Genomic DNA, 26,689 nt, shown 5'->3' with positions numbered 1-26,689 from the left:
ATTCATCAATGGAACAGCTTGCTTCCAGACATTGTGGGTGATCCATCACTAGAGGCTTTTCAGAAGAGATTGGACAGCCACTTGCCTGAAATGGGATAGGATCTCCTGCTTGAGCAGGGGGTGGGACTAGAAGACCTCCAAGGTCCCTTCCAACCATATTGTTCTATGTTCAGTGCTCAGTCAACCTGAACTGAGTTCTATTGGAGCAATGTTTTCACTTCCATTTGGATATGCTTTCTAAGAGGGGATTAGAAACAGAGAAGTTGTGCAAAGACTAAGCAAGAAGAGATTTGGAGGATAAGACTTCATTAACTTGAGAGAGTGGGGGGAGAGAAACCTATTTGCAAAGCTTAACAGAGGCATCCGGCATCTCTAGCTATCGAGAATTTGAATGTTCCTGCTGTAATGGAGTATAGAAACATGTCTTGTGTCAGCGTTCCAATCAAACTCCCCAAGGCTGACATCTTGCGTTTCTCTCAGCTCCTCCAGTTGATAAATAGAAAAGTTCAACTTTTAAATGTCTATGGGGATTCTCAGTCATCAAGTCATGGATGTCCCAAAGATGCTTTTTCAGGTGACCCTGAGGACACAAAAGGCCTCAACAACTCACTAAAAGGATGCAAATGACCCGCTGTCTGCAAGGAGTATCAATCCTTCCATTCCCCACCATCCAGCCAGAGCTGAAGAAGCTTCTTGGATGAGAAGCAAAACGTCTTCAAAGAAAAACAAAGAAAGTCCATTTGCCTTTTGGGGAATGAATGAATGAATATATATATATATATATATATATACATGTTTTCATCAACAGCGCAATGATTTTTCTTTAAACCCAAACTTTGAAAATAATAATTTAAAAAAAACCAGTAAATTAAGGATAACAATCCAAAGGAACTACAATGCAAAACAGGGAAGGTTTGCCCACACACCTCACACAGCGATAAAATATTGGCAAGAAGCACTGTATGAAAATCAAAGCTGCTCGACGGTGTGTAAGTAGTAACGTTGGCAGGACAACCCCGTGTTGTGGTTCCGTTGCTAAGCTATGTTGTCATTCCCACGTGAGCGCCACCAGCGACGAGCCAAATCTCAAAAGAAACTGTTCCAAATCATAAACTGGTAGATTAAAAGGAAACTTTAGCGCTGCTCAGATCAACTTGGGAGGTTTGACATGACAAGTCGAGATCTCAAATTCTCCCACTTTATTACACATTCATAATGGGTTGTGCACCCTGCCAACTAAGGATGGCTAAGCAGAAAAACAAAAGGAAATCCATCTGAGGTTCAGAAAACAATCCTAATATAACAGTAAGGTAGAAGTGACATGGTTGCTGAAAAAGTGCATTAAAACATACATGACTACAGTAAGTCGTACATATACGACATACAACAGTTCGTTTAGTGACCATCTGAAGTTACGGCAACATTGAAACAAAAGTGACTTAAGGCCATTTTTCATACTTATGACCACTGCAATCACATGATGGTCCTGTGATCAGAAGTTGAACACAACTGGTATGTATTTATGACAGTTACAAAGTCCTGGGATCATATGTGTGATGACCCAGAGTGGGATACAAAAGCAACAAAGTCACAAAAACAGATGACGTTCTTTTAATTCCTTCAACTTGGTTTTAAAGGTCCAAATATCATTGACTGGAGAAAAACCTCCTACACAAACAGTTGTGAAAAGGAAGAACTTCTGTTCAAATTCAAAATACATATAAATTATAAATAGAAAAAACAACACAAACCACACTGAAGCAATTAAGGAGACAAGGCAGGATAAGGGCTTGAAGACGTCCACAGATATCGAAATACGCACACTGGGAAGGATTCCAGAACTCAGATAAGAACTGAAAGACTAGAAATATTTTCACGCTTTGCTTCCAGCAGTGACCCATGCAGAGTTTGTCCTTTTAAACAGTCCTCACAGCTGCAGCCCAAGAAGGGGATCAAGTCCCTTTCCTCCCCCATAGACCACACCATTCACGTTTCTCCCTTATCCACTCCTCCCTGCATGCCCTAGGATGAAGAGGGGGTGGGCCTGGGTCTTCCTCTGACTGCCCAGCTGGCCTGTGCCCTTCCCCAGTTTCCTCCAGAACCTCTGGAGCCACACTTCCACTCCCTGTTGGCTGTTCCTCCTCTCCCTAGGAGTCAGATTCTAACAGGGGCATGACAATATAATTCCCTTTGGCAACTCCTTCTGACCAGCAAAGGCAATGGAGAAGCCATATTCACTTAACAACTGTGTGTGATTCACTTAACAACTGCAGCAAGAAAGGTTGTAAAATGAGGCAAAATTCACCTAATTGTTGTGCTTAGCAATGCAAATTTTGAGCTTAATTCTAGTCATAAGTCGAGCACTAACTATAGTAGCTTGGTTACACATTTCCCAAATAGTTAACAGGGAACATTTTTCTTAGTATCTTCACTTTGTTCCGTTTGTTACACATAAACAACATGACTTCAAAACATGTCCTTATGCAACAAAAACACTGATATGTTACAAAACCTGGAACAAGCATTTCACTTGTTCTTAAATGTCAGATCCCAGTTAAGAATTTGATCTTTTTCAAGGCAACTCCTCCCGTCGTGTTTACTCTCGGCTGAAGCAATTTTACAAATGCACATAGATAGTTATGGTTTTCCTATCCATCTACCAGTATCAAATGCAGAAGAAATGCACATTTCAGACAACAACTCCTTGAACTGAGCTGGATTCTACAGACACATAATGTTAATCTGTTAATAAACGGTGTAGGGTCTCCTGCCTGGGTGGGAGGTTGGACTAGATGATCTGCAAGATCCCTTCCAACCCTGTTAATATTTCCCTGGGAACAATCTCAGTTGCCCTTATTTTGTTCTGGGGTCCTTTTTATTTAATTCCCTGTCTAGCTTTGTGGAGCTCCATCCAATCACTAACCAACTTTGACTCTACAAAGATTTGTTTGACTTCAACCAAAATACAAAAATGCTGCCTGTTTAAACTTAATCTGTTTAAATTTGATCCCTGGAAATTTAGGAGAAGGGGGGAAAAAAAGGATTGCACCATGTTCTACCAACCTTTCCTTCCTGACCACCTTGTAATCCTATACAGCCCTCAATATCCAGCTTGGTGTCCCTTCTGTATGTTACTTCTGCTTCAATAAAGAGACACAGAGTTTTTGAAGACGTTTCAAGTCCAGTCTTTTGTCGATGATAACGATGGGGACCCAATAAAGTGCTTGAGCAGGGGGTTGGGCTAGAAGACCTTCAAGGTCCCTCCCAGCTCTATTCTGATTGATTGAATGATGCCGGTGTCCATCCAAAATCAAAAGGGTTGGTTGCCTTAAGAAGGAAAGTGGAACAAACTCGTTGAAGCCATCCACTTAAGAACTGAAGGGACATTAGGATCATCCTGTTATCTGAGAAATCAGTTGAAATTTCCCAGAGTTCAATTTGGACAATTGTAAATGAGATCCCCAACTTTCCTGTGTCTCAGAGGAAAGCAAGTAACCTAGTTGAGAAGACCAAGCTTGGGGTGTCTTAAGGACATCGCAATAGGTAGCAGCAGTTCCTTCCATGCTATTGCCAGGGAGATGGATAGATGTCTCCACAAAGGACAAAAATCTGAGCTAAATTCAGAGTCTCCCTCCAAAAAAAAACAAAAAAACCCCTCCCACCTTTTCACGTGATAAGACTCAATGCAGAATTTCTGGGGTTATTATTATGACTAGCTCGATACCCGTGCTTCGCTATGGAACTATGTGGTTGGGCTTAGTTTTTGGGGAGGAAAATAAGGGGGAAAAATTCTGCCTCTGCCTACCAGCATCCATTGGTATTCATCTGGCTAGCGTCCTGTCAATCTGTGAGAGAGTTGAGGGCTGTTTGGAAACTGAAACAGTATTTGCTGTGTGAGCAAGAAGGAGACAGCAAGGAGCCTGGGCGTGACTTAGCTCAACTGTTCTGTACAGCTGCTTGGTGCTGTGAAACTGAAACTCCTCTCCTCTGCTTGTGTTTGCATTTGGAAGAGATTTCTTTTCAGGCGGGGAGGGGAAGTAGAACTCCTTAGCATCAGAGCGTGTTGATAATAATAATAATATAGGAAATACAAATGCTCTGATGGTCATTTCAAAAAATCCTTTCTTAGTGAGCCCCTAGAAGCCAAGAGGAACATAGGTGCCAAATTTCAAGTTTGTAGGCTTTACGGTTCTGGAGATTTTGTGATGATGCCTGAGTGGTATTTCGCAGATAGATAGATGGGATGGATGGATGGATGGATGGATGGATGGATGGATGGATGGATGGATGGATGGATGGATAGATAGATAGATAGATAGATAGATAGATAGATAGATAGATAGATAGATAGATAGATAGATAGATAGATAGATAGATAGATAGATAGATAGATAGATAGATTTTAAGCAGAAGCCCAACTTAAACCAACCATTCTCTTGTAGCAGAAGTTCTTTTTAAAAAAATACATCTTCCTTTTTCTCCTAAAGGGAATTGGACTAATTTGGCATCTGTTGGACTCAATTCCCAAGCAAGGGTACACAAGCACAGAAGAAATAACCTGTTTTCCTTCCCCTTTAGAGAAAGGGAGAAAGAGTCACGAACTTTTCAGATGATCTGATTAGCAGGGTGAACAAAGGAAGTCCCTGCTTCTCACCACTTCATTCAAAGAAATCCTTCTACTCACTCCCATTTAAGCACTTCCCGTCCTTGAGAACTAGGTTTTAATTAATACCCATCCATCCTAATATAAAGAAACAGGATGGAGTTATGACAACAAGGGGCACCAGGAGCAATGAACAAAATGCCCTGTGACCAAGTGGGGGACAACCAGGATGTCCCCACCTTCCAGGACACAGTTGACTGACTCAATCAGGAAGTGTATTTCCAACTCTCTCTGACAATGCCCCATTGAATTCTGATCATCTATGAATGAATTCAAGCTAACATCCAATAAAGTTGGAGGAATTGTCTCTCTATAAATTTGATTGCTCTAGTCTAGGCAGAGTTGGGCGTTTTTCTTCTTCTCAAGAAGTTCTTCCCATCCCACCTTGGTCAACCACTGAATGGTGTGCTAGGATGGTCCATTCACAGGAATGGCACTGTCCAGAAAGTCAAGATGGAGGTTGCAACCATGCAAAATCACAGTTCTTGTTGTGTCATCTCCTTTAAATAAAGGGACCAAGCTTTGATTGTACAGCTGTGACCATCGGGGGAAGGACTTGCCTTCAGAAGTTGTGGGTGATCCAACACTGGAAGTTTTTAAGAAGACATTGGACAACCATTTGTCTGAAATGGGATAAGGTTTCCTGCCTGAGCAGGGGGTTGGACTAGAAGACCTCCAAGGTTCCTTCCAACTTTGTCTGTTCTGTTCTGTTCTGTTCTATTCTATTCTATTCTATTCTATTCTATTCTATTCTATTCTATTCTATTCTATTCTATTCTATTCTATTCTATTCTATTCTATTCTATTCTACTCTACTCTACTCTACTCTACTCTACTCTACTCTACTCTTTATGCTCTACTCCACTCTACTCCTTATTGTATTCTCTTTCTTATTCTACTGTATTCCACTCTACTCTGTTCTGTTCTACTCGATTCTATTCTTATTCTATTGCATATTCTATTCTATTCCATTCTATTCTATATTCTGTTCTATTCTATTCCATAATGAAATTAAGACAAAAAATAATTTTGATTTTGTCTCATTGATGTATATATGATGATGCTAGTGTGATCTGCTGTCATCAGGGCGGCGGGTGGGGGTGGGAGTTGGGTTTTTTTTGTTTTTGTTTTTGCTTTTTTGCTTTTGTTTTGTTTTTTGTTTTCTGAAATTTTGTTCTATTGTACTTTACTAATTTATTTGATTCTTTTTGTTAGTTATTGTTTTTTATTTTTATGTTTTGTTTTAAATATGGTTTTGCATTGTGTAAGCTGCCTCGACTCGCCATGGGCAAATAGGGGGCAATATAAATTAAATATATACTTAATTCATCATTAATTAGCATGATTGACCTCAAGTCATGCATTTAATATTTTTCTCAACCTTCTCTAGATTAAAAACCCAAATTCCAGTGCAAATTCTGTTGCATAAAAGTTGCATTTGAAAATACTGAAAACTCTCACCCACTTCAAAACGCAGATACCAGTCTGATATTTCTACTGGTTTTGGAGGAATTGAAAAACTTAACCTAAGAGAGCCCGAAGCATCCTTTCTCCTAGGAGTGTAACCTAGCACTTACATTTCCTAGAGTCTTTCAAATCCTTCCTTGCCATGTCAAATTCGTTTTGTGTTTCTTTGAGTTGCAACCTCTTCTTTTTGACTCAGTCAGAGCATTGGGAGTGTGCTACAATCGACCTACAATCTTTCTCTTTATAAACAACTTTCAAAAGCAAGCCGATTTGGAAGACCAACGTGGGTCTAACATAATGCAGAATACAGAATGTTATTTCAGAATGTTCTGTAACCAAATTGGAAGGGACTTTGGAGGTCTTCTAGTCCCACCTACTGATCAAGCAACAGAACTGAACAAATGGTTGTCCAATCTCTTCTTTAAAGCCTGCAGTGATGGAGCACCCAGAACTTCAAGAAGCAAAGAGTTATTTAAATACAAATTTATCCCTTCCTTTGTTTTAATTCTCCCTTTTTCTAATTGATGGTTCAAATTTTGGTGTCAGGAACCAAATGAATTTGTTCAAATGAATACAAGTTTATCCCGTGCTAGCTCTCTACAAGAATCTGAACTACTAACAGTCAACACAAATTGGCGGAAGTAAGAGCAGAATTCAAGGAGGGCTGGACTTAAATCTCTTTTGGGCATGAAGGGATTTGAGATTGATGATGCATTTGACCCCTCTCACCTGGTCATCTCCTACATTTGGCACTGGGCAACATCACAAGGTTGCTCAAAATTCAGAGTTAGATAAATTTTTGATACACTGATAAACAAAACCCCTTGTTCTTGTTTAGGGGAAGCTCAAGGCCTTTGCAACAAAGATAATCCAGCTTCTGAAAGAATGGACCGAAACATTTCCATATGACTTCCAGGATGAGAAATCTATGAAGGAACTAAAGGAAATTGCTCACCGGATCACCCAGTGTGATGAGGTAAGGAAGAAAAAAGAATGAGTGGTGAGGAGAGATAAAAAGCTCACTTTTATCAACCCATGTATTAACTTGTCAAAGGAGAAATATTTATTGGTAGCAGCAGATTTATGTCTTAGGAAGCGCTGAGACAGAGGACTGTTGACTGTAATTTGTCCTATGCAGCTGGGACATGGGGCATTTTGGATTTGAAGGATCTTTTGGTGCACACCCAAACTATTTTCTTCTTTCAAAGCCCACAGCTTTTAAAAAAAAACAGTAAGAGCAATGGTGGCACAGTGGTTAGAGTGCAGTATTGCATGCTAACTCTGTCCACAGCTTGCAGCTTGATCCTGACTGTTCAAGGTTGACTCAGCCTTCCATCCTTCTGAAGTCAGTAAAATTAGGACCCAGATTGTTGGGGGCAAGAGGCTGACTCTGTAAACTGCTTAGAGAGGGCTGTAAAATTGCTATGAAGTGGTATTTGAGTTTAAGTGCTATTGTTATCTTTCTTTCTTCCTTCCTTCCTTCCTTCCTTCCTTCCTTCCTTCCTTCCTTCCTTCCCTCCCTCCCTCCCTCCCTCCTCCTCCCTCCCAGCAAGTTAGAATGCAGTACCCAGGTTGTTGGAGGCTGATTCTGTAAACTGCTTAGAGAGGGCTGTAAAAGCACTGTGAAGCGGTATATAAGTCTAAGTGCTATTGCTATTGCTGTTTAAACCCCTCTGTCTTTTCAAGAATGCTTTATTGCAGAGCTAAGCTGTTTTTTTTTAAACCCCAATGTATTGAATCAGCTGCTAGAATAGTATAATATGTTGCTCTTGATAGCCACAATTATTTATTGGTTGTGGGAATACAGCCCAGGCTTGTGGTTTGATTGTTGCCTTTTCTTCTATTCCTTTCTAAAAGCAAACAAGCCTCCTCATTTTGCTACCTAACATTGCTACTGTGATGTTTGCTCACTTCCAAGACAGGAGCTTGAATTGATCGTTCTAAACAGAGTAAGAATTTATAGATCCTTAATTCTTCCCGTCCTAGAGACATTAGAGAAAGAAGAAGCCAGAAATAGGATAAACACAACAACTACAACTCAAAACAACAGCACTCCCATTAGGAAGACATTAGAGTAAAGTTTTGCCAGCAGTGTTTCTCTGCACACTTATTTTGGAGAAGGAATTCAGACATCCCAAAGGGGCTTTTTCAAGAGGCAACTGGACTTCCTTTGATTTTCCTTGAAGACATTTCGCTTCTCATCCAAGAAGCTTCTTCAGTTAACTCAGAACTGAGGAAGCTTCTTGGATGAGAAGCGAAACGTCTTCAAGGAAAAGCAAAGGAAGTCCAGTTGCCTCTTAAAAAAGCACCTTTGTGTTAATATACACCATCTTGGCACTAACTAGTGGAAAGCCAGTAATGAAAGTTTCCCGGCAACTCATTAAAAAGTTTCTTTGCAACTCATTAAATCACCCCTTTTTTTTTTTTTTTTTTACTGCTGCTTTGAAGAACCTAATCTTTGTTTTGGTTCCAACTGAATCTCCTCCAGCAGGTCAATTTGCTTCGCCTTTATATTGAGAGCCAAGAGGTTTCTACTGAATGATTTTTGAAGCATGCACCACACTATTAAGTAATGCAAAATGTAAAGATAATGAGGTCTTTTTTAAAAAAAATAAAAATAAAGAATATGTTTTGAGATCAGTCATAAAGCTTTAAGAGTAATTTCAGTCTGTGCTTATTAAATAATAATAATAGCTATGATACAGACAGCACCTTTGATGATTAAAGTTGACATTTAACTATTAAGAGTGCCATCAACCGGATGTGTTCCAATTCATCAGTTCAGATGCTTACTGGAATGTCACATCCTGAAGGCCAGAAGCCATGGTGGAGGTCATAGGGTTGATGCCTTGCAAGCACATACTTTCAAAATTGGTAAACTCCAAGGAAATTCTTGTTTTCTTCGGCAGTCAGGTTTAATTCGCTGCTTTGCCCAAAATAGGCCTCCCGTGGGTGAGGCCACATCTGATGAAAGAAAAGGTGTTGTAAAAAGGCCCTGGAAAGTGATGACAGAAAACTGGTCTTGTGGTTTTTAATTGCTTTAATGGTGTAGAGTTGGTGTAGTAGCAAGATTGAACACAAAAATAAAAATGAAAAATAAGCTGGCAATAAAAAAAATGAAGCAGGGTCAGAAGTGGCTGTATTGGGATGGGGCACCAATAGGAAAGTCTAGGGTTTTCCTGATGGAACAGTTAATCCGTGGAAGAATGGCTTGACTCCAGTTGTGGATGCTCCATCACTAGAGGTTTTTAAGAAGAGATTGGACAACCATTTTTTTCTGAATTGGCATAGGGTCTCCTGATAAAGCCGAAGGCTGGACTAGAAGACCTCCAAGGTCCCTTCCAACTCTGTTATTCTGATCTAATGGAGCCTAAGCTGAGTTTCCACTGGAAACTCAAAAGCATCCTAAACTCAAGCCACAGAAAACCACTTCTAACGTGGCCAGGATTAGTGTACAAACCCGTGCCCATTTTATTTATTTATTTGGTAATAAACTCCTAGTTCCTAGTCCTGCAATTCACGAAAACTATCTAAAATGGGAGATGGATGCATGTTAGGAATATGCTGCGCATTCAGATTCAAAGCAAGGTGATGTTTTCAAAGCTAGCCAACTTCATACCTCAACATAGCCCAAACCACGTCTTTGCTTTCAAATCTAAATAATCACACAGCCCTTCATCAGCGTATTCAGGATCATGTGTGGCCCTGTGGAAGAGAAACCAACTCTATAATGTCGCAGGCTTACTTCCAAAGTCGGAGAGATAAACCATTAGTCCGGGTCTCTGCGCTTTTCCATTTAAAACCACAAGCAATTCAATCCAGTGAGCCTCAATCCAGTGAGAATGTGCCATTGTTCAGGAACCCTGACGAATGTCAATTGGCCCACCAAAATGCTAGACAAGCCAAAAACTAAATATTAGCTCTGGCTGGAATATGCACACACACACACACAAAACCACAAATGCTCAAGAAATCACAGGGACGTAGATGCCAATGCTCACTAGATAGAGAAGCAGAAATATAGAGAATTTAAACTTTCAAAGCTGCAGGAAGGGGGTCAGCATTGTTGAATGTTCCCATCTGATAAATGTATCTTTTCTTTTTATGTATGCTGAGAGCATATGCACCAAGACAAATTCCTTGTGCGCCTAATCACACTTGGCCAATAAAGAATTCATGTGTTCATTCATTCTGTCAACTCACAACATATTTCTATGGTCTTTTTAGAGTTGCCAACAGAAAGGGAGGGGGAGCAGTGCGGCAGTTGGAAATCGAAAGTACATTCCATAAATGTTTTCAAAGATAGTAACTAGGTGACCGAAGTTTCTGCCATGCAAAATTCTAACTGGAGAGCCTGATTGATGACTCTGGGCTATGGATGTGTCCCATTGGAGAATATGAATTACGATACACCCAGGGGATGGGGCAAAACCAGAGCCAAGGGTGACAATGAATGATGTGCGTCAGAGTCAGCTACACCCAGGCAGTGCCGGATATGTTTACTCCCAATAAATCCTTTTTGAAGTTTTGGAAGTTTGGCTCCAGACTCATGATTTAAACGAGGGTAACTTCCGGAATTCTGACACATGCATTCATGCATCTGTGTGGCCGTTGCAAGTGGTAAATTAGCATGATAAGGGAAGGTTTGAAGTGGATGTTTCCTCTTTGAGATGATGGTTTTTTTTAAAAAAAATAAATAGATTATTTGCAGGGATTGTTTTGATTTCACATCAGATGTTTTAGAAACGTCTCTTGCCTTGCTTGCTCTATCGAACTGTTTTGATCCAGCCCCATCCTTCTTTCAGCGAGACAGTCTTCTGCGCCAAAGTAGCAGATGATGGTATAAAGCAGGGCTGTCAAATTCACGGCCTGTGGGCTGGATGCATCCTGCGCTGGCCATGCCCAGTTTAGAAAACGGGGTGGGAAAAGTCCCAATACATCACATGACGCTGCCGTGATGATGCGAGTTTGACCTTCCTGGTGTCAAGCAAGGATGTCCAACCTTGGCAACTTTAATACTTGGGGATTTCAACTCCCAGAATTCCCCAGCCAGCAGGCGTGCTAGCTGGGGAATTCTGGGTGTTGAAGTCCACAGGTCTTAAAGTTGCCAAAGTTGGACACACCTGGTGTGAAACTATAGCCATTTGTTATTCTTTTTTTTAAATTACATTTTTAAAAAAAATGAAATGTGATCATTGTTGTTTCTTTTTCGTGTCTAAGTAGGCAAAAATGCAGACATGCCTGAAATTTCAGGAACAAGGAAACCCATTATTGTATCGGCTTGTTCTTTCAAGTCTCTGGTCTGAATGGAAACGTTTAAACTGCAAGAAGCATTCACACCTATGCAAGCAAGATGAAGCAGTTTAACCAAAGTCCATCAAGCGTGTTTTTGAGATGCCAATTAAGTTACAAAAAAAGAGTTGGCATCTACATGACCCAGAATGAATGAATGCACCTTAATCTTCCAGTTACAATGCCACCATAACTGGTTAGACCTAATTAGGAAAGCCAGGTCTGTCTCCAAGATGGCAGGTGGGAAATATCTACAGCAGGACTTAGGCTGGGCTACATATTACACCGATAACCAGTTGGATCGGTGAAGATTTGTTTACTGTTTTTAAATTGAGCACTATGATTCACTTAACAACTATGGGAAGACAAATGGTAAAACGGAGCAGAATTCACTTAACCAAATGTCTCTATTTCTATGGTAGAAATAAGCAAATAATAGTTATAATCTGGATGTATAACACAATGTAGAGATTAGACAGTGTGATAGTTTTAACTAGGATGTATAATATGATGAGGAGGAAAAAGGGATTTGATATAACCAGTACACAATGACGTTGTATAATTGGAACTGTTATGTACATTAAGGAAAAATGCACAATAAAAATATTTTTAAAAAGAAAAGACTGAGGCAGCATATACCCATATACCATGGGTATAAAGAAAAGCTATAAATGTAATGCAGCACTAGTTCTTCGCCAGGGAAGAATGTAAGCAATAATTTTGTAGCCTTGGAATATTTCTGACTGATGAAAACCCATAAGGGATGAATGGCAGTGTACTTAAGCAAATTTGGCATAAAAAAAAAATTAAGTTTGCTTGAGATTGAATTCTAAACTCATCAGCCTTTTAGGGTAGGGTAGGGTAGGGTAGGGTAGAGTAGAATAGAATAGAATAGAATAGAATAGAATAGAATAGAATAGAATAGAATAGAATAGAATAGAATAGAATAGAATAGAATTCTTTATTGGCCAAGTGTGATTGGACGCATAGGAATTTGTCTTGATGCGAATGCTCTCGCTGTACATAAAAGAAAATATACATTCGTCAAGAGTCAAGAATGAGAAGGTCTAACACAATGATAGTCATAGGGTACAATAAATAATCAAATCATAGTAGGAAACAGTCAATATAAATCATAAGGATACAAGCGACAAAGTTACAGTCATACAGTCACAAGTGGGAGGGGATGGGCGATAAGGGGCTACGAGAAGGTTAATAGTAATAGTAGTGCAGACTTTGTAAATAGTTGGACAGCATTGAGGGAAATATTTGTTTAGCAGAGTGATGGCTTTTGGGGGAAAAACTCCTCTTGTGTCTAGTTGTTCTGGTGTGCAGTGCTCTATATAGCATCGTTTTGAGGGTGGGAGTTGAAACAGTTTATGTCTGGGATGTGAGGGGTTTGTAGATATTTTCACAGTCCTTTTTTTGACTGGTGCAGCATACAGGTTCTCCATGGAAGGCAGTTGGTAGTAATTGTTTTTTCTGTGGTCCTAATTACTCTCTAAGTCTGTGTCTGTCTTGTTGGGTTGCAGAACCAAACCAGGCAGTTATAGAGGTGCAGATGACAGACTCACTCATTCAAAAAATATTTATACAGAATTTATTTATCTACCTACAGCAACAATTGAGCCCCAGATTTCCATTGCTAAGCAAAATGGTTGTTAAGTGAGTTTTGTCCCCATTTTACAACCTTTGTCCTCACTGTTGTTACGTGAATCACTCTAGTTGCTAAGTTAGCAACATGGCTGTTCAGTCTGGCTGTCCTTCTCAGAAGGTCCCCAAAAGGGGGAGGGGCACATGACCTCAGGACCCTGCCACTGTCGTAAATACATGCCAGTGGTCAAGCATCCAAATTTTGATCACATGACCATGTGTCAGGGTTCCGACGATTGCCCTAATTCAGTCACGAGCCTCAAGCCAAGTTTCAAAAGAATTCAAAAGATTTATTAGGAGCAACATGTCCAGCACTAATGTAATTTACCTATGACCCTGTTGCCCCCCATCCTCCTGGCTGTGTCATATATCAGATTCTCCAACATGGGCTGGGTGTCATCAATCACATTCTCCCATGAAAGATTTTCACAGGCAGAAGATCTAGTAGCCTAAGCTACAATCTCCACAAGATAAGTGTGGAATGTGCTTCTGGCCTTCATCTGCCACACTGCTCCCTCAGGCCTTTCCCCCCCTCCTTCTTATGGCAACTCGGAAACAGGCATAGGGATGATTTACGAGTTGACACCATGGGAATGTGGCAAGTCTTAAATGTAGAAAAACAGCACTGCAACTGGAACAGCTGTTGGGAGAGTCTACCTGTACAGAATAACCAAGTTGGACGGGACCTTGGAGATCCTCCCAGTCCAACGCCATGCCCAGAATAATTTACCTGTTTCTCAATCAATTATTCTGTTTTATGGATTTAGGAAAATGGAACGGTCAAGAAGATCATCAGCCAGATGACACAAGATCTTCTGATGGCACTCGCTGCCCGCAATCAGTACCAAGAGATCCGGGAAAAGTTTCGCCAACCGGTGACCGACAAAGGGGCCGTCCTCAAAACAAAGCCGCAGGCATCCCAGAAGGACGTTCTGAGCGTATGCTGTGACCCACTGGTCCTTGCACAGCAGCTCACACACATCGAACTGGTGAGTGAGCCCTCCCTTGTCCTCCCTTTGTTTCATGGCCAAATGTTCCGGTTTGAGACCCGCTGTTTCAGAAAGACTACTCCCAAGAGGGGAGGAAGACGATGGGAAAGTACAGACAGCGAACTAAAAGTTTTGTGTAGCTTGTCACTGGCCAGCTTTTCACTGCTCAAATATGTATAAGAATGAAAAAAATGGCTACGCTCATGAAACAAAGAAAAAATGTTAATTTTTAAACAGTGTTTATTTCCAAGTGTACAGGTAGTTGTTTACACTGGGATGAAAACAGTGGTGGGATTCAAATTTTTTTACTACCAGTTCTGTGGGCGTGGCTTGGTGGGCGTGGCAGGGCAAGAATATGGCACGATCCCCATTCCCTCCCCAGCCCACTAACCTGCTTTCCAGCTCCATTCTCCTGTGCAGGGCAACCAAAGAAGACCCAGCCGATCAGCTGGGACTCAATAGGAGGTGGAGAATAGATGGGGTTGGCGGGACCAGTCAGAGGTGGGATTTGCCGGTTCTCCAAACTACCCAAAATTTCCGCTACCGGTTTTGTAGAACCGATCAGAACCGGATGAATCCCACCTCTGGGACATAAAGCATATAACCTCTTAATGTTATATCAGTGCCTTCTTTACACCTCTGGGATCTTGATCATCTTTTCTTGTTTTAGGAGAGGGTAAGCAACATTTATCCAGAAGATCTCATGCAGATAGTCAGTCATGTGGACTCCCTGGATAACCACAAGGTGAGTTTCAAAATTTGGATGAAGTGGAACATGAGAAATAGAAAGATTAACCCACAATCCCTAATAACATCCTGTCTTGACCGTTGCAATGTGCTCTTCCTGGGACTGCTCTTGAAAAGTATCCAGAAGCCTCAATGGATTCAAAATGCAGTGGCTCGTATGTTTTCGGGAAGATCCAGATGTGCAGAGGCATCATCCCTCCTGTGGGAGCTGCATTGGCTTGCCAATCTGCTTCTGGATACTATTCAAGGTGCCGGTTGCCACCTACAAAGCCCTACATGGCATGGGAACAGGTTATCTGAAGGACTGTCCTTTCCTGGTGACATCTACCTGACTCTCCAGAATGGGGAGGCAGGGTAGGTTGTGGGTCCCCCTGTGCTAAGGAGTGGTCCATCTGGTGGGACCCAGAAGAAGGGCCTCCTCCGTGGTGGCTCCCTCCAGTTATCTGAAGGACCTCTTTTCTCAGTTATATCGAACCGACCACCAGAGCAGGGAGAGAGGGAGATATTATAGCCTCATTTGTTAATTGAGTCATTGCAGTCGTTAAGTCAGTAACATGGATGTTAAGTGAATCTGTCTTCCCCATTGACTTTGCTTGTCCGAAGATCACAAAAGGGAATCACGTGACACACACACACACCCCCGGGATACTGCAACTGTCATAAGTACATGCCAGTTGCCAAGTGTTTGAAGTTTGGATCACGTGTCCATGGGGATGCTGCAACGATCGCCGTAAGTCTTAAAAACGGTCATAAATCACTTTCCCCCCCCCATGCTGTTGTAACTTCAAACACCATCACTACATGAATGGTTGTAAGTCAAGGACTCCCTATAGATAGGGTACACATTGGGATTGTGAAAATCCTAACACTGCATCACACGCACACTCAGAATCTCCTAAAAAAAGATTGCTACTTGGGAAGACATCCATTTTTATTTTGTTTTATTTTTTTAAAAAAAAACTATACATAAATCTAAGTGGGGTTTACTGATGAGGAAGAGCTGATGACTTTGCTGGAAGCAATGGTGTCCTTATTTTGACTCGGGGGTCTAACAGTGGGTGCTTAATTTTTCAGTGCCGAAGCGATGTTACGAAGACCTACAACCTTGAAGCCTACGACAATTGGTTTAACTGCCTCAGTATGTTGGTGGCGACAGAGATTTGTAAGGTAAGGACCCACAGGTGTTGTGGCCCACTGGTGGCTGATGGAGCTGGCAGCTGAGTCAGACAGTAGTGAGGAGGTTGGGGAGGAACCTTGGCTGGGTCTGGAAGCTGAGGACGGCTCGGACGAGGGCTCTGCATCGGAGGCAGAGATGGGCCAGAGCAGGCTGGCAGTCATCAGCTGCCTTCGGGCTTGGACAGCAGTGAGGCAGGGGAGTTTCTGGAACTGGTTCCCAGCCTGTGCATGCGCAGGGGTACCAGAAGACAAGAACAACTGAGAAAGCAGGGTCAACTCAGGAGTAAGGCCACATCTCGGAGGTGATTGGCCCCTCTCATAGGACATAAAAGAGGAGCGAACGGGATGTGAGCTTTTGCAGGGAGCAATTAGTTCATTTGGTCGGTTCAAGCTTTGAAAAGTTCTGTTTGACTCTGTGTCGTTTGGCCTTGCCCTGCGTCTGGCAATTGATTCTCTGGCCACATTCCAAGTGCGATAAGGAGGGTGTTTATAAACATTCCCCTGAAAGACTGTTTGTGAGGCCTTGCAGGCTGTGAATGAATGTAATTCACAGCCATGAAACTGTAAAAGAGGTTTTGCCGGGACATAAAATGGTGTTTTATGCTTTCAAAGGAAATCTAGGTCAGAACAACAGGGGGAAAGAAAATTGGGGGATGGATGTGCTCCTGACCAGTTCATTGCATCTGTTTTGAGGGCAGCTGAACACTCCTCTTCAACCTTAAATCTGCTTTTCTTTCATTTGCTGTGTCTTTCATAGACCTGATTCATGGTGGAGAGTTAAGGCATGACCTGTCTGTTTTCCAAGTAGCGATGTTACCCTCTTCCATCACTGCCCCATTCCCTTCTTGCACTGATGATGTGACCCAGTTGGGTCATGAAACATCTGCAAGAAAACAACCAAACTCAGGGAGCACCCAGGACCCCTCAATATAAACTCTGAACTACAAATATTCTCCTTTATCAGATAAAAATACCAAACTGAAACTGGGAAACTAAGAGATCTACACTAATCCTGCCTAAAGCATGGCGCTGTGTGCAACCAAGTCAATGACTTTGGGCCAGTGACCAGGCATCAAAGCTGATTTGAAGTACCCCATCTCCCCTCCCCCCAAACCCCACCTCTCAAAAAAAATCCTCCCCCAAAAGATGGAGGGGGATTTGCCCAGATCGGGTTAACAGGACGGAATTTTTTGGCACCTGCCAAAAAAACCGACACAGTCCGAGGCTGCATAAACAGAGGGAGAAAATCAGTGGTGGGATTCAAATTTTTTTTACTACCAGTTCTGTGGACGTGGCTTGGTGGGTGTGGCTGGGGAAGGATACTGTAAAATCTCCAGTTAGAGGTGGAATTTGCTGGTTCTTCGAACTATTCAAAATTTCCACTACCGGTTCTCCAGAACGGCTCAGAACCTGCTGAATACCACTTCTGGAGAGAATCAAGATCATGTGAAGTGTTAATACCAACTTTATCATGCCTTGGTAAGGCCACACTTGGAATACTGCATCCAATTTTGGTTGCCACGATGTAAAAAAGTTCAGTTATGACTCTAAAAAGAATGCAGAGAAGAGCAACAAATATGATTAGGGGACTAGAGGCTAAAACACATGATGAATGGTTGCAGGAATTGGGTATGTCTAGTCTAGTGAAGAGAAGGACTAGGGGTGACATGATAGCAGTCTTCCAATATCTCAAGGGTTGCCACAAAGAAGAGGGAGTCAAGCTATTCTCCAAAGCACCTGAAAGGCAGGACAAGAAGCAATGGGTGGAAACTAATCAAGGAGAGAAGCAACCTAAAACCAAGGAGAAATTTCCTAACAGTTAGAACAATTAATCAGTGGAACAACTTGCCTCCAGAAGTTGTGGATGCTCCAATACTGGAAGTTTTTAAGAAGAGATTGGATAACCACTTGTCTGAAGTGGTGTGGGGTTTCCTGCCTAAGCAGGGGGTTAGACTAGAAGACCTCCAAGGTCCCTTCCAACTCTGTTATTTTATTCTAGATATTGGAGGAATGCAACACTATTCTGTCAGAGGGTGAGACACAACCGTAAAGCCCCTAGTTAGAACATTAAATACAATATTTTGGTACAGAGTGATTTCGTTCCCATAGTTACCAAGGATCTTGTTTTACTAAAGCTTCTTTTCAAAGATCAATTTTAAAAATAGCTTCCCATTTTTGAATAATTGGTGCCTCTTTCCAAAGCTCTGTATAATAAACAAAAATGGAAAGCACCATGAGGATTTGTTCTACCCCCAAATTCTTTATTTTTGATTTCTACAGCTGCTCATCTCAACATGTGACTGTGGGCAGCCTACATCAAAAACCATAAACATAATGATGGTCTATTGATAGGATTGTTACGGAGTTTTTCCTCTGTGTTTTCTTGATAGAGGCATTTCATTATTATTTGTGTTTGTGCATTAATAAAGTAACAGAATAACAGATTGTTGCTAACTACCCAGAGTTAGGTCTTTAAGATAAGTTGCCACACTAATTCTTTAAATAGATAAATGGACTGGAAGTTTTTTAGGGGGTTGGACTAGACCTCCAAGGTCCCTCCCAACTCTGTTATTCTATTCTAAATATTGTGTCCCATGGGGAATAGGGGTTAAGACACTAAGCCCATCCAACAAATTCCTGCTTTAGCTTGAACAGCTTCCCTGAAATGGTGGAAACCTGATATACAGTATATATTTTGAACAAAATGGGTCTGGAATAGAATGGAATGGAAAGGAATAGGAATAGGAATAGGAATAGAACAGAAAATAATAGAATAGAATAGAACATGGAATACAGGTGAAACTCAAAAAATTACAATGTCGTGCATAAGTTCATTTATTTCAGTAATGCAACTTAAAAGGTGAACCTAATATATGAGATAGACTCATTACATGCAAAGCAGGATAGTTCAAGCCATGATTTGTCATAATTGAGATGATTGTGGCTTACAGCTCATGAAAACCCCAAATCCACAATCTCAAAAAATTAGAATATTGTGAAAAGGTTCAATATTCTAGGCTTAAAGTGTCCCACTCTAATCAGCTAATTAAGCCATAACGCCTGCAAAGGGTTCCTGAGCCTTTAAATGGTCTCTCAGTCTGGTTCAGTAGGAATCACAATCATGGAAAAGACTGCTGACCTGACAGTTGTGCAGAAAACCATCATTGACACCCTCCATAAAAAGCGAAAGCCTCAAAAGGTAATTGCAAAAGAAGTTGGATGTTCCCAAAGTGCACATTAATAGAAAGTTATGTGGAAGGGAAAAGTGTGGAAGAAAAAGGTGCACAAGCAGCAGGGATGACTGCAGCCTGGAGAGGATTGTCAGGAAAAGGCCATTCAAAAGTGTTGGGGACTTTCACAAGGAGTGGACTGAGGCTGGAGTCAGTGCATCAAGAGCCACCACACACAGACGGATCCTAGACATGGGCTTCAAATGTCGTATTCCTCTTGTCAAGCCGCTCCTGAACAACAAACAACATCAGAAGCGTCTTACCTGGGCTAAAGAAAAACAGAACTGGTCTGTTGCTCAGTGGTCCAAAGTCCTCCTTTCTTATGAGAGCAACTTTTGCATCTCATTTGGAAATCAAGGACCCAGAGTCTGGAGGAAGAATGGAGAGGCACACACTGCAAGATGCTTGAAGTCCAGTGTGAAGTTTCCACAGTCTATGTTGATTTGGGGAGCCATGTCATCTGCTGGTGTTGGTCCACTGTGCTTCATTAAGTCCAGGGTCAATGCAGCGACCTACCAGGAGATTTTTGAGCATTTCATGCTTCCTTCCACAGACGACCTTTATGGGGATGCTGCCTTCATTTTCTAGCAGGACTTGGCACCTGCCCACGCTGCCAAAAGCACCAAAACCTGGTTCAATGACCATGGAATTACTGTGCTTGATTGGGCAGCAAACTCACCTGACCTGAACCCCATAGAGAATCTATGGGGCATTGCCAAGAGAAAGATGAGAGACATGAGACCGAACAATGCAGAAGAGCTGAAGGCTGCTATTGAAGCATCCTGGTCTTCCATAATACCTCAGCAATACCACAGGCTGATAGCTTCCATGCCAAGCCACATTGAGGCAGTAATTGCTGCAAAAGGGGCCCAAACCAAGTACTGAATACATATGCATGCTTATACTTTTCAGAGGTCCGATATTGTTCTATGTACAATCCTTGTTTTATTGATTGCATGTAATATTCTAATTTTCTGAGATTGTGGATTTGGGGTTTTCATGAGCTGTAAGCCATAATCATCTCAATTATGGCAAATCACAGCTTGAACTATCTTGCTTTGCATGCAATGAGTCTATCTCATATATTAGGTTCACCTTTTAAGTTGCATTACTGAAATGAATGAACTTTTGCACGATATTCTAATTTTTCGAGTTTACCTGTAGAAGTACAACTGACAGACCCAATAGGTCCTCTGTATTAAAAATGCAGAGAAATAATTCCTCTCTATTAAAAATAAATAAATGATTAAAAACATAGATTGGCACCCAAAAAACCATCTGGAATGTCTAACTCATGTCAACAACCAATAGGAAAATGAAAAGCAACAAATCAGTTTGGAGGCCATTTGATCAGGGGAGAAGCATGCCAGTAAAAACAGTTGGAGTTTGTTTTGTTTCCAAAAAGGGCCAGATAGAATCATGCAACAGAACCTTTATTTATAGAAAGAAATCCCTTAGAGGACTCTACTATGTAAGCATTTTTTTTCCTTTTAGAAATCTGTCAGAGCAAAGCAAAATATCTTAGCGTAACTGCATCTTGTAAACAACTCTGCAGAAAATATAAGTTTAGCTCTTAAAAGCCAAGTCAGCCACAATCTATTAACAGGGAATGTAATAAACAAACACAGCAAGGAATAGCTTTCAAGAAGCTACATCCCCCCCCCCCCAAAAAAAAAAAAAGATAGGCAAAATTACAATTCAGGACGAAAACTTGGGAGGAAGAGTCCTGGAAATGAAAAATCTGGGTTGTCCTATTGAATAGTCATTGTTGGAATAAAGTTAGAGAGGGTGCAACTCTTATGAGAGTCCTGGACCTATGATGGCATTCATGATCTTTTTCCCACCCAGAGGCTCTCCAAATTTAGTGCAGGTGGGACAACCTCAAAACAATTCCATTGTCGGAGAGAGACTGGCTTGGGGCAGGGGGAGGCATCAAGCAGGTAACTAGTCTGGAGTCTTTACGTAGGCACAAAAGGTCATAGTCCGATTCCCTTTGAATGGTGTTGAACCACATCTAGTCTGGTCTGGTCTGGTCTAGGGTCTCCTGCTTGAGCAGGGGGTTGGATTAGAAGACCTCCAAGGTCCCTTCCAACCCTATTATTTTATGTTTTCTGGTCCAGGTGCAAAGTTTGGGAAGATTGCTACAAAAAAGACATAGAAAAATAAAACTTCCTTTTTTGTTTTACCACCCTGTTTTGAACTCTTCACAAGTGGGTGTGGTTGTTTGGCCCCAACATCCAATTATTCAATGATGCTCGTCTCTAGAACATGGTACCAGGCTGGATTTTCAGGCTCTTGTTCCTTTCTCTGCCCCCTTGCAACCCAAAGAGTAGGAGTTATTGATTGATGGTTGGTGGTCACCTCTGGGAATTGAAGTCCTCTTGACATAATCACAAGGTTATCACACCGATAGATTGACAAGGCTATATCAGATCCATTGACTACATCTGCAATGGGCAAAAATCTCTTTATGGTTTGAGATTTTAGCTCTCGTGTAACACACAAAAAAAGGAACAAGAGCCAGTTTCAGCTCAATCCCAAGGAAATCCACTAGCTTTGGTTTTAATCCCCTCTACTTTTCAACACCAATATTGAACCACAGATGGAGAACCTTTTGAGATTCAGGGGAAAATGTCATCAACGTGACACATAGCATTTCCTTGCTTTGGATATAGATGGGGCAGTAGAATGTTGCCTTGGCTCTTAACACCCTACACACAAACCACAATCTTCAAAATCAAAACAGCAGAGAAAAAAAATTAAGTTTGTTGCAGATATCCCTGCATTATATTGATTAATTTGGACAGTCTCTGGTTATCAGAGACCTCCAAACAACCAAGTACTGCATAGTCAGATATGAAATGCATTGTGTGGCTCGCTCTGGGTCGATTGCCCATATTTTATGCAGAAAAGCATCTCGGTATATTAAAGGATAATTGTCATTGTTGACCTAAGAGTGTTGTTGGGAGGAAATATCTCAAAGTCCTTGTGGGATCGGTGTAATAAAATATGTAATCAGGAGATAATCCAAACTTGAATTCAACAGTGGTTGTAATTAAGTGGAATCAAATCAGCTTTTAAGCTTATTGGTCTCATTTATTTGCATATTTGAAGTGAAGGATGTTTTGTTTTAGGGTAGAATATGTTCTGCATCAAGTATGACACTAAAAAAGTTGGATTATGGCTTCTCGGTGTCAAATCAAAACTCTACAGGATCAAAGCAATCTTCCCTTTTTAGAACCAGGACAACATATTTGGCAGTTTCTATCAAAAGCTAGAAAATTTAAATGCTTTTCAGTATTTAGCTCAATAGAGGCATTTCTTGTCTTGATTAGAAAAGGACCCCCCCCCCCCCCCCCCCCCCCCTCAACTTTTTTTTTTTTTTTTTATTTTTATAATTATTTAAATTATTGAACTAGAATTCACCGAAAGCACTTAAGTCACCTGTCAGACCCAGAACACATAAAGTAGGAAATCATTTAGCACTTAAGGACTCAACATGCACCTGTCGTATTTTGGTTTTCTTTATTCCCTTTTCGTACCAACTAAGTAGACATATATTAGGATTTGAAACATTCAAACAAAAAAAAAAACGGTTCCTGTTCTCCTAAAAAAAAAAGGGGAAACCCCCTCCCCTGCCTAACCATGAAGACTTCCGTGAAAAAAAATGGAATTCATCCCATCGATTTTCCAACAAATGTGTTGGCTCTGCCACTGGTTTATTATTGCTGTGATGTTAGTACAGTTCCCTCTTCTCACCACACATCCTTTTAATGTTTCAGGTGGTGAAGAAAAAACAGCGAACAAGAATCGTGGAGTTTTTCATTGATGTGGCAAGAGAATGCTTCAACATTGGGAATTTCAACTCCATGATGGCCATTATTTGTGAGTAAGGTCTCTGGGGGCATGACTGCATCAGTCAAAAATGAGAGTTGAGGAGATTAAAAACTTGGCCTGAGATTGCAAAGTCAGTGATTTAGCACATTGGTGTAATCTCCTACTAATATTAACTGCTCTGCACCTCTATGATTAACTGATCCTGTGTAATGATCCCCATACATCAGTGGTGGGGTTCAAAATATTTACTACCAGTTCCATGGGTGTGGCATGGCTTGGTGGGCGTGGCAAGGGAAGGATATTGCAAAATCTCCATTCCCTTCCCACCCCACTAACCTGCTTTCCAGCTCCCTTCTCCTGTACAGGGCAACCAAAGAAGACCCAGCCGATCAGCTGGGACTCGGGAGGTGGAGAATAGATGGGGTTGGCGAGGCCAGTCAGAGGTGGGATTCGCCGGTTCTCCAAACTACTTAAAATATCCACCAGTGGATCTCCAGAACTGGTCAGAAGCTGCTGAATGCCACCTCTGCTATACATGCACACCAACTGTTCTCTCTCTCTCTCTCATAGACGTAAAACATGCACATTTGCAAACTGAGAGAGAGAGACACACACAAAATCTGAGCTCTGCATTTTGTGGCAAGTCCCACATATGCAGGTAGAAACTAGTGCTAGGTTGGGAATAGATCTTTTTAATGTTTGCACGTCAACAGGTTGGGAAATGGGAAGCGATATAAATCAATTAGAATGGTAGATCTGGCACTCCTTCCTAGCACTGATGATGTTACCTAGTTGGGTAATGAAACATTTGCAAGGAAACAAGCAAGCTCAAGAGAGCACCAAGGATGCCTCAGATCTAAAGCACTTTCCTTTTAAGTTCTGACACACTTTGGAGGGCAGGATGTGCTCAACGCAGGGATTCAGAGGCAAAGTTATCGTCGCTGTAAAACAGATGATGATGCACGCAAGAAAGAAAGAAAGCCAGGAAGACACAGGAGATTTACCAAAACCTTATAGGAGGATCGGGGGCATCGACTTGAAAGAATACGATTTAATTTAATTAGCATGGCAATGCTTAACACCTCAAGGTGGCTTGGAGGAATTATAGAAGGAAGAAGCGAGGGGGTTCAGAACATTTTGGCCCATTTTGGCTCCTGAACATTTAATGTGCTTGGGACAACCCACATGCCTGCACAAGCTGCCCTTTGACAATGAGTCAAGAGAGTCCCGAGTGAAGTTTTATGAAAGCCCATCGTTGCTAGAAACGCGTTTGAAATGCATGACAAAGTATTTAAAAATCCTTTTATTTCTTTTTTCCTTCTTCTCCCTTTCCCTTTTTCCTGCTCTCTGTTTCTCTCCCTTTCTCTCTCTTTCTTTTTCTCTTTCTTTTCCTTCCTTCTTTTTCTTCTTTCTTTCCTTCCTTTCTTTCTCTCTTCCTCCTCCCTCTCTCTTTTCTTTCCTTTTCCTTTTTCCTTCTCCTTTTCCCCTTCTCTGTTTCCATCTTTCTTCCATTCTCTTTTTTTCTTCCTTCTTTCTTTTTCTTTCTTTCCTGTCTTCCTTCCTTCCTTTTCTTTCTTTCTCTGTCTCTCTCCCTCCCTCCCTATCTTTTCTTTCTCTCCTTTTTCCTTTGCTTTCTCTCCCCCTATCTCTTTCTCCCTCTCTCCCTTTATTTCTTTCTCTTTTTTGCAGCTGGCATGAATTTGAGTCCCGTTGCCCGACTAAAGAAAACATGGTCCAAAGTGAAAACAGCCAAATTTGATGTTTTAGAGGTAAATATGTCATAGCTTGCGCTGCATTGGGTCAAACATTTTTCACTCAACAGATTATTTTCATTTCACTTTTTTTAAAAAAAGCAATTACAAGCCAGAATACAGCAGCATAAGAGTTGGACTTAACTAAAGTTCCCTGCTCAGAGTTAGGGAGAATAACAGAACAAGCATGAAAAAGTAATGAATAAGTTCTTCCTTCCAAATCTTAAAATCAATCAAATTTCAATCAAACTGGATATAAAGAATATCTTCCGTTGTCATCAGGCATTCAAGCAGGTGTGTACCGATTGGCTAAAAGTCTGTCATTCTTAGTGTGTACACACACACACACACACACACACACACACACACACACTTTCATCCGTTTGAAGAGGGAAACCTTCCATATCATGCTAGAAGGCTCCTCTTCCACCTGCAACAATTTTCACACACTGGGTGGAGCTGATAGTATTTGAAAGACAATGAGGTGGTCGCTCATAATCCACCTCTATTACTTTTCATTACTTTTCATTTTTTAAAAATCATATCTCATGAAAGCCTGCCATCTAGTGATATTCAGGATTTAACAAAAGGGGCAACTGGACTTTCTGGTTTTTCTTTCTTCCTTTCTTTTTTTGGTGTGTGTGTGTGTGTGTGTGTGTGTGTGTATGTGTATGTATATATGTATATTTGTTTTCTTAAGTTTTCGCGGGTACTTACATGTATGGCATTCAGCTTTGTTCGGGTATTTTCCCACGTCATTGTAGTTGTGCTTTTAAAGTTGTAGCAACGTTTCGGCAGAATCTCATCTGCCATCATCAATCAGGCTTCTGTATTGTGTTTGTCTGTGAGTCAGGCTTTCACAGCCATTTCTGTTTTAAATTTGGTGCTAGCCTACTGCTGTGTTAGAATCCTCCCTTGGGATTTTGTATAAATTACATTAATCATACCCATATCATTATAGTAACATTATAAATATTACGATTAAAGTTGTTAGCATTGTAGTATTTGCAACATCATGTATATAATTCTTCATCATGTAATTATTCAGTATTTTAATACCCATTACTAATAACCGTAATAACATTATTTAAATGTACATAATACAATCATCTTTCAACTTCTGATCTATTCATCTACATACTGATTTGAAAATATTATATAAGAATGTACGTAATAGTATTTTCCCGTTTCCCATCTCATCCAAGAAGCTTCTTCAGCTTTTTCTCAATCCTTCTGAAGAAGCTTCAAGATGAGAAGCTTCCTGGATGAGAAGCGAAACATCTTCAAGGGAAAACAAAGTCCAGTTGCCTTTGGGGAAAAGTGCCTTGGGGTCAACCATGAGCCGGACAACTGAGAACCTCCACAGACATTAAGCCGCTACTTCTTATCATTCTTTTGAAACAGCACCACATGGATCCCTCAAGCAACTTTTGTAACTATCGGACGGCTCTTCAAGGGGCAGCTCAGAGATCCCAGATGGCGCACAGCAGCCGGGAGAAAATTGTCATCCCTGTTTTCAACCTTTTCATTAAAGACATCTACTTCCTGCATAAGATACACACCAACCACTTGCCGAATGGACAAATCAACTTCAAGGTAAGCAGCCTTTTGCGATGTACGATAAATAGCAATAGCACTTAGACTTATATACTGCTTCACAGTATTTTTCCAGCCCTCTCTAAGTGGTTTACAGAGTCAGCCTCTGGCCCCCAACAATCTGGGTCCTTGTTTTACCCACCTTGGAAAGATGGAAGACTGAGTTCAACCGAAGGAAGGAAGGAAGGAAGGAAGGAAGGAAGGAAGGAAGGAAGGAAGGAAGGAAGAAAGAAAGAAAGAAAGCAATGGCACTTAGATGGAAGGCTGAGTCAACCTTGAGCCTGGTGA

The 26,689-nt window shown here is 41.2% G+C and overlaps 1 protein-coding gene across 1 annotated transcript in view; it reads left to right on the top strand.

Annotated features, from left to right (window-relative positions):
* The window catches only part of RASGEF1A (RasGEF domain family member 1A), a 57,662-nt gene that overhangs the window by 25,022 nt on the left and 5,951 nt on the right, over positions 1–26,689 (top strand). The window contains exons 4-10 of the mRNA XM_026678388.2: positions 6,969–7,106; positions 13,843–14,064; positions 14,735–14,809; positions 15,886–15,978; positions 23,000–23,102; positions 24,744–24,823; positions 26,210–26,401. Coding sequence (XP_026534173.1) covers positions 6,969–7,106; positions 13,843–14,064; positions 14,735–14,809; positions 15,886–15,978; positions 23,000–23,102; positions 24,744–24,823; positions 26,210–26,401 — 903 coding nt within the window. The remainder of the gene's footprint in view (positions 1–6,968; positions 7,107–13,842; positions 14,065–14,734; positions 14,810–15,885; positions 15,979–22,999; positions 23,103–24,743; positions 24,824–26,209; positions 26,402–26,689) is intronic.

Source organism: Notechis scutatus, chromosome 4 (assembly GCF_049901735.1).
Source record: "Notechis scutatus isolate UNSWTSFEM ecotype Mainland chromosome 4, rNotScu1.2, whole genome shotgun sequence".
NCBI classification, from domain to species: Eukaryota; Metazoa; Chordata; class Lepidosauria; order Squamata; family Elapidae; genus Notechis; species Notechis scutatus.
The sequence above is the reverse complement of the archived record's forward strand: the minus strand, read 5'-3'. Positions and strand labels throughout refer to the sequence as shown.